This window comes from Taudactylus pleione, unplaced genomic scaffold (genome assembly GCF_031769625.1).
Source record: "Taudactylus pleione unplaced genomic scaffold, aTauple2 ptg000479l, whole genome shotgun sequence".
In the NCBI taxonomy this organism is placed as follows: Eukaryota; Metazoa; Chordata; class Amphibia; order Anura; family Myobatrachidae; genus Taudactylus; species Taudactylus pleione.
Genome location: NW_028284881.1, coordinates 13,692,396 through 13,701,377, shown reverse-complemented (window position 1 = coordinate 13,701,377; position 8,982 = coordinate 13,692,396). Strand labels below are relative to the sequence as shown.

Sequence of the window (8,982 nt, the reverse complement as noted above, 5' to 3'; positions counted from 1 at the left end):
AACTTACTTGCCTTTAGCCCTTTAAATAGGAGTAGGAAGAGTCACAAGTCAAAGTAATGAAGTGCCATGGTGGAAAGGAATGAAAAAGGTGCTTCATTATGTGATATTAGATAGTGATCAAATCATACCCAGAAATTTGGTTGGAAGATTGCCCACACACAAACCAGTTGTGGTAATCTCCAACAGAAGTTACATGTTTTAATGTGCTCCAAAAGCTATATCACCTGTGCACAAACGCCAACTAAGGGATCTCTTTCAATTCTGCAGCCAAGGTGCTTGTCAACCACAAGAAATTCTCTTAGAAAAGGCGTTTTGCCTAATGTATGACCTGCAATGCAGTCACTATATTCAAAGGAAGTGCTTTGTTGTGGGGTTGATATCTATCTATCTATATATATATATATATATATATATATCTATCTATATCAGAAAAAACTAATTGCACTCGTTAAAAAAAAAAAAAAAATTATTTTTATTTATTTGTTTTGAGACATGTCTATTAGAGCTTAACCTAACTTACTCATTCTGCAGCGGGCAATGCTCTACCCAATCTGTGTTCCAAAATAAATGTTCTGTCACATTCATACTTCCAGGTTCTCGTTCTTACAACAGAACAAATTCATGTAACATTCTTGTGAAATATACTTTTTGTTCTGTCCTTAAGTAACCTTGACTACACATATGTCAAGTTGCCACATCCCACTCTAAGCTTCTGCTACAATCATGTCTCGCGTGACCTGGAATGCAGCTATCAGGGAACTAAGTTGGATCTTCTCGCTGGTCCCTGAAGCCAATCTGTATCTGGAAACAAGGAAGGACCTTCATTAGTATTAGATCAATACAGATTCTCTCTATTATTAAATTCTAATGAAAGTGAGGTCGTCTCAACATCAATAAACTAAAAGTTACCAACAATAAAAAATAGATTTAACAAAAAAACAAAAAACACCTCAACAAGGAATACACTGCACCTCCATGAAAATTGTTGCATTCTTTATGTACATCAGTGATCTCTATATTTTTTTATACGTTGTGGTCAAAGTAATATCCCTTTTACACTGTCCGCAATAACCAGGGTTATTTCACGTGAACGAGCAGCAACCCAGGTAATTGCAGTGTGAATGGGCCCAGTTGAAATGACCCGGCATTTGAACACAGGTAACAAGCAGGTTAAACACGGGTTAAACCCGGCTCGTGATGCAGTGTGAACAGGTAACCAGGGTCGATGAGACCCGGAACCCGTTCACAGAATAGGAAGAGCCGGTACTTGGAGATGAAATCATGTGACAGAGTTGACGTCATCGACCCGGCACTAAGCCGGGTCACCAGTCTGAAAGGGGTCTCATCCGGGATGGACCAGTGTACAAAATCCCGGGTACGACCCAACAATGCAATGTGAAAGGGGTATAAATGTCACATCACTCGAAATATAGAATTATTATATCTCACTAATGTTTTGTACTTCTGACATCTCAAAGTTTGTTATTTTTAAAAAGTATCAGTGAATAGTTTTGTGTTGACATTTTTACACGGATTGTTTAGACCAAACTGATAATTAGCGGTTAATTTTTGTTTGTTTTTATCCACAATACTTATTTTTCAACAGGTGTCAGTAAGACCAGCCAATATGTTTTTTGAACCATATGTGTAGCCATCCCACAAATGTGCCACATTCAACAGCTGAATCACTTACTCGATATCTGCCATCTTGGTTAATAAGTGCATTCGAACAGATGCCGGAAAATCCACTGTGAAAAATCATAAAGTATGTTACATGTAGTTAGCTTTTTCAATTCCATAAATCCAGCTACAACTACACTATGTAGACAAAAGTGATTGGACACTGACAGCAAATAGATCAACAAGATTTTATTGACGTCAGTACTTTGTAGGTCCACCATATGCAGTGATTACTGCAGACACCCTTCTTGGCAAACTGTCCACAAGTTCCAGGACAACAGCAGGCGGTATGTTTTGCCATTCAGCCTTAAGTACAGTGACCAACTGTGACACTTTGAACTCACCCATCATTACAGAGTTTCCCAATAGGGTTAAGATCTGGACTCTGAGCTGGCCAGTCCATCCAGGTTACCGAATGTTCTGTATAGCAGTCCAACGTCGCCCTGGAAACATGACAGGTGGCATTGTTGTCCTGATAAGAACATTAGTTGTATCCGTAGAACTGCAAATGCATGGGCCTCCCTACGAAATGTTCTTGCAAAACCGCCACATTAGTGGCCATTTGAAACTTGTGTGCAATGGTATTCATTTCACTTGGAAGGGGGTGTCCAATCATTTTTGTCTCAATACAGAGGGGGCAATTCAATCCCTACAGAGCAATTACATTGTTGCTCTGTTCGGGTGCGAACAGCTGCTGGTGCCAGAATTTATGTTCGTCTCCTCGGTAAATGTTTTTAAAGTCTGTGGTTGGGGTGCCCTAACCAGGACTTCAGATGGGTTTAGCCACTATACGCAGCTAAACCCTAATTGGGTGCGCCAGGAGCGATAATTAATGGGCATCAAAAAACAATTGAATTGCTACATTGGGCACCAATCATAGCGCCCAAAACTATTAAATCACCACTAATACAATTTCTATTAGTAACAGAAAGGACTAAATATTCACTGCATGTGTGCAGATATAAGAAATGCAAGAGATTTAGCAAACCTCGTAAAGACGACAAATGGATGTATAGCCCATAGCAACCAGATTCTAGCTATCATTTTATAGATGTACTAGATATAGTGCCTTGCAAAAGTATTCACCCCCTTTGCATTATTCATGTTTTGTTGCCTCAAAACCTGGAATTAAAATGGATTGTTTTGAAAGTGTGCATCATTTCATTCACAGAACATGCCTACAACTGTGAAGTTGTGTTATTTTTTATATTGTGAATTTAGGACAACATAACAGAAAACTTCAGCGTGCATAACTATTCACCCTCCTAAAGTCAGTACTTTGTCGAGCCACCTTTTGTGGCAATTACAGCTGCAAGTTTATTTGGATAAGTCTCTATGAGCTTGCCACATCTTGCCCCTGGGATTTTTGCCCATTCCTCAAGGCAAAACTGCTCCAGATCCTTCATGTTCTATGGTTTCCACTTGTGAACAGCAATCTTCAAGTCTGACCACAGATTCTCAATTGGATTGAGATCTGGGCTTTGACTAGGCCATTCCAACACATTTAAATGTTTCCCCTTAAACCAGTCGAGTATTGCTTTAGCAGTATGCTTCGGGTCATTGTTCTGCTGGAAGGTGAACCTCCGTCGGACTCTCAAATCACAGGCAGACAAACAGGTTTAAACAGAATATCCCTGTATTTAGCACCATCCATCTTTCCCTCAACTCGAATCAGTTTCCCAGTCCCTGCTGCTGAAAAACATCCCCACAGCATGATGCTGCCACCATGTTTCACTGTGGGGATGGTGTTCTTGGGGTGATGGGATGTGTTGAGTTTGCGCCAGACATAACGTTTTCCTTTTTGGCCGAAAAGTTCAATTTTAGTCTCATCTGACCAGAGCAGCTTCCTCCATACATTTGGGGAGTCGCCCACATGCCTTTTGGCAAACTCAAATCGTGTCTTCTTATTTTTATCACTAAGTAATGGCTTTATTCTGGCTACTCTTCCATAAAGCCCAGCTCTATGGAGTGTACGGCTTATTGTGGTCACATGCACAGATACACCAGTCTCTGCTGTGGAACTCTGCAGCTCCTTCAGGGTTACCTTTGGTCTCGGTGCTGCCTCTGATTAATGCCCTCCTTGCCCAGTCTGTGAGTTTTGATGGGCGGCCCTCTCTTGGCAGGATTGTTGTGGTACCATGTTCTTTCCATTTGATGATGATGGATTTGATGGTGCTCCGGGGGATCATCAAAGATTTGGATATTGTTTTAAAACCCAACCCAGAATTGTACTTCTCAACAACTTTGTCCCTGACTTGTTTGGGGAGCTCCTTGGTCTTCATGGTGTGATGCCTCTTGCTTAGTGGTGTTGTAGCCTCTGGGGCCTTTCAGAAAAGATGTGTTTATACCGACAGATCATGTGACCCGTAGATTTCACACCGATGGACTTCATTTCAGTAATTATGTGACTTCTGAAGGTAATTGGTTGCACCAGAACTTTTGAGGGGCTTCGTAGCAAAGGGGGTGATTACATATGCACATGCCAATTTTCAGAATGTTATTTATAAAGATTTTTTTTTATATATATATTTTTCTCATTTCACTTCACCAAATTAGACTATTTTGTGCAGATCCATCACATAGAATTCAGATAAAAAAAAAATATTAATAACAACAAAAAAGGTAAAAAGCCAAGAGGGGTGAATACTTTTGCAAGGCACTGTATATGATTACTAGAAACTGATTTGCGGTTTCTGCAACACCTCTATTTGTCCTGTTTAGATTTTTAATAAATGTATAAATATCAGAGAGATAAAGTGTTCTATTGAAGGGTATAGATCTGGGTAAGGTATAGTGAAACACCATACAGTTATAAACCCTCCCCCATAGTGCATGTAAAGCACCTGCCTGGCTGCTACCTAGCAACTAGAAGACCAGCCCAGAAAAAAAGCCAACATCGGCATTAGAGTAAACAAAATATCACACACCTTTGGGCGACCTATTATAGATATGGATCACTTGACACAATAACATAAAAGTCCTAACAGTTTTAATGTACAAAGATAGGGTAATATATCATACAATGGGAGGAATTAAATTGTCTTTGCGCGCCTGATCTAAACTGACAGGGCGATATTCAATTGCTTATATTTTTGCATGTTGCGACCAAATAGACTGGGTTCAGCCACATAACACATCTAAAGCCCATCGGCAATAGCAGTTGAATAGTTGCTATCAGACGCGCAATACTGCTGCAGGCGGTGAAAACAACTGAATTCCCCCCAGTATTTAAGAAGCTACTAAATAATGTAAGAACATAAGCCAAACTATAATCAAATGCATCACATACATTTTAAATAATGAATTGGATGTTCAAAATCCCAACATGCTTTGGTTACTACAGTGTTGGCACATTATAATAGGAGGGATTCTCTAATTGTAACGTACCAACATTTTTAGACCTTATTAATTTTTTCACTAACCTATTGAATTTGTAATCAGACATTCTACAATATCACGGTTTCCTGTCCTAGCATACACACATTGCTGTAAATACAGACTTCTCAAACAATTCTGAGAAGTGTTGTATGTTATAGCATTATGTACACTGGAAATATAGGCCATAAGTAAAGAAGCTGCTGATTTGCCACTTAAACTAAATGATACACACACATTGCAGATTTGCGGTTCACTAGAATCAAATGTCTTAGAGTGGAGCTCCCCCTGCTGGGCTGTTACTAATTTCCAATCTATTCAGGTAGATAATTAGCTTTATGCAGTTGCTGTGGGAACCACTGAGATAGGGGAAAATCACCAGAGAAACCAGCCACAAACAGATGGCACTTGACTCAGGACCGAGTCCCCATTGCATATTCCCCCTCTTCGCACAACACAACAAGGATATCAGGTATGCTCTTTGCACCAGCTGGACCCAGGAGAAACACATACGTCATCCTTTGACTCAAGGGAGAGGAAAAAACAAATCACCTTGGCACAGCCAATATCACAATCAAGAGAACTATTGTAAAGAATTATCTTAAAAGCAAAAGCAATAATATATAAATATTAAACCTTAAATATCCTGGAAGTAAGAAAAGCCATACCCAATAGGTGATATTTTTTAATTAACTCAAATGAAGAAAAACAAAAACCATATTAAAGTTAAAGCCACTTTTCAGAATAGAAAAACAAAAGCATAAATAGACATCCCCTATGTGGTACTTCTCTTCAAGTCAGCTGTCGAAGTTTGAGTGATACATTGGCAGATTTAATGTGCAAAAAACTGGCTGAACACACTGGGGGCAGTGGTATTGCAGCTAATCAAATACTACAGCAGACCTGGCCAACCTGTGTCTCTTCAGCTGTTGTGAATTTACAAGCCGCCCCAGCATATCCTCTCACCGATCAGCTTGTAATGCATGCTAGGACTTGTAGTTTCACAACAGCTGGAGAGCTACAGGTTTGCCAGGCCTGCGCTATAGTGTCAGCTTTTTGCCCTGTAATGTGTGAGAAACTTCAAAGGTCTTCTAGAATGGGGAGGAGATGCTAGACTTTCTAAGGTGCATTTAAATAAGAGCAGAGTACCTTATTATACAACATTTTCAACCACGACTTCCCCAGGATGTCTCCAGTTTTCTACAGGGTGGGGATAGAACAACCTGCAGCAGGGGAGTGAGCTGATCTTGTGGATGTTAGTGACATGTCTGCTTATATGAGAAGAGCAACGGAGGGGAGTCATAGTCTGAGCAATAGTGTACAGCACAACGTAGTGCTCTGAGGCTCCTATCAAATTGGTGCAGGAAACGGGAGCTGGGAACCACACTACTACACATTACACTTGTAAGCAGCTGCAGTGGAATGTCAGCTCCTAACACTGAACGAGGTATTCTAACTTCATGGTTCATATGAAAATATTTCATTTTATGGGTTCAGTAGTCTGAAAATAGTCAAATATTGAATAGAATAGTATTATGGTTATTGAGTTGAAAGGTGGCAGCGCTCATATACTCATGCAACATCCATGTACACTTGCAGTTTAACACACCTTTAAAGTATAAAATTTGCAGATCAATTCAATATGAAGAATACTATAATATGTGAAAACTGTAGATTCATAATGCATTAATACATCCAATTATCTGGTATCAGCAGTTCCTTGCTTAGTAGATACTACAAACCATTATAGTCAGCAGTGCTTTCAGTATCTTTTCTGCTTTTGTCATAATGTGATAAACTATTAAAAATTAACTTTGTTTTTCTTTATCCTGTTTATGCATATTATTTGTTTAGGATTTTAGGTCAGCACCCTCCTTTGACATTTAAAATGGTACAACTCATTTTAAGAATATAATTATTTTATACATACACACACGCTATGGGGCAGATTCAATTCAAAGTACTGCCTGGTTCCGCATATATCGGGCATTTACGGTGTGCCAACATCGCAAGTTTTCCCTCGCACCTGCATGGGCATCCTACATGCAGAATTAAATCCCCCCCCATGCCAATCACTGAATCATAAATATATGTATATAAACTTTGATGGAATTGCTAAAATGCAGTTTTACATTTTGTTAGGTCATTCAAACCCATCCCATATTGTTAAAACCAGGATGATTTCATGTAGGAGTATAGCATGAGCGATCATGCATGCTCTTGTGATGTCAGGATTAAGGGATGCATCAAGGATCACTGGAGGATAGATGTAATAGCATCCCTGCAGCTGTGACGGAAGACTGTGGGGATTAAAACACACTCCAGAGTTATAGCAAGCTTGAGCACAGAATAAAGCATCCCCTTGTAGACAAATGAATAGAAGCCAATAGGTGTATACTTTTATTTTACCTCTGTGTACATAGAGATGCACTTCCGTCAGGATATCATGGAGAGCCAGGCCCTTTAATGTCTTTAATTCCATGATATCTGAAAACATAACTTTAAGGAGAGTATATTTCACAATTGAGAAACAGTGTCATATTTGACAGTCAGCTTTTTACAAATGAACTAGTGAAAGACGACTTTATTCAGGATCTAGAAATAAAATGGCTTGTCAAATACAGAAATAAATTAAAAGAAATAATTTGTATGTTATGTACAGAGTCCAGCTTCTTAGGTACTGTAATCTTTCCTTCCCATATAGTTAACTAAATTAGTGAATGTGCGTAAATTCAGGGAAGGAGAACGGCCAAAAGACTTACGACTCAGGCGATACTACTATGCCCCAATTCATGTTTCAGGACAGCAACACTGCAGGGATTTTCATGTCATAGGTAAGTCTACAATGGGCTAACATCCAAATAACTCATGACATGCATGATCAGATCAGATAGCTGATGACACTGAAGACTTGTTGTGTGTAGTGTAAGATCCCAACCAAGTTAAACTTTAGTAACGTGAAAAACAAAACAAACAAAAAAACACACACTTTAAGACTATGGGGCAGATTCTATTGCACATGAGCTGCCACTAGGACTACTAGTTTGGTGGCTGATTTCTGCCGGTATCTTCATGCAGGAGTCCTACTAATTAGATCTCAATAAAAATGGAACTTCTGTGGAAAGAATCTGAGATCCACCAGCAGCCAATTTGCAAGAAGTATGGGGTACATTACAGTCAATAAGGGCCAGCATTCCTGTGCTGCATTTTTGAGATCTCAGGGTCCATGCACCAAGCTGTTCTATGAGCAAATCTGGGAACTAGTTCTTGCTGGGAACATGAAGCTATTAAAATGGCTATTCTGTGTATGACCCTGTGCAGCACAATGGGCGGCGGAACTAGTTGGAAACTTGCTGCATTCCAGCCTTCGAAAACACTAAGCAAAGGATCAAACGTGAATTTAATTTCCACCTGGCACATATAACACTGCAGAAAGGATACTTTTGTATGCAGTTGTAAAATCCTTGTTGAGCATCCAGTCCAGAATGTTGGCTATGTCGGACCTCAGGGGGTGCCCTGTGCAGGTGTATACTGTATCCTCAGTCACATTTCCAAAAGCCATATTTGTACTCTGCATGAGAACACATTAGATTCACAACAAGACAATTCACTAAAAATATGACCTCACAACTGACTTCTCTTTCCAGACAGTTATATATATCTAGAATATGCTGTTATATTTCATTCTTAGACAACATTTTTATATTGTAGAAGTTGAATATTAATAGTCATAACAATTTCTACTTATCCAGCTTAGAACAGCGACCTGTAAGATATTCAGCGCTCTTCGCATGTCTCCGCTGGAGAGAGTCACCAATGCCTTCATTCCATCTGGACTGATAATCACACTGTAAAAGGAAAATGTTAGGAAAACCGCTACAATTTGTAGCATGGGCCAATTGTGTCAGAAAACTTTTTACAATGCAT

General features: G+C 39.5%; 1 protein-coding gene across 1 annotated transcript in view; it reads right to left on the bottom strand.

The window, feature by feature from the left end:
* Positions 1-448: 448 nt before the first annotated feature.
* The window catches only part of RFC5 (replication factor C subunit 5), a 28,275-nt gene continuing 19,741 nt past the window's right edge, over positions 449-8,982 (bottom strand). Inside the window, exons 7-11 of the mRNA XM_088449243.1 lie at positions 8,822-8,903; positions 8,497-8,626; positions 7,465-7,542; positions 1,694-1,748; positions 449-801 (exon numbers count right to left, since the gene is read on the bottom strand). Of these exons, the coding sequence (XP_088305369.1) occupies positions 705-801; positions 1,694-1,748; positions 7,465-7,542; positions 8,497-8,626; positions 8,822-8,903 (442 nt within the window). The 3' untranslated portion in view covers positions 449-704. The remainder of the gene's footprint in view (positions 802-1,693; positions 1,749-7,464; positions 7,543-8,496; positions 8,627-8,821; positions 8,904-8,982) is intronic.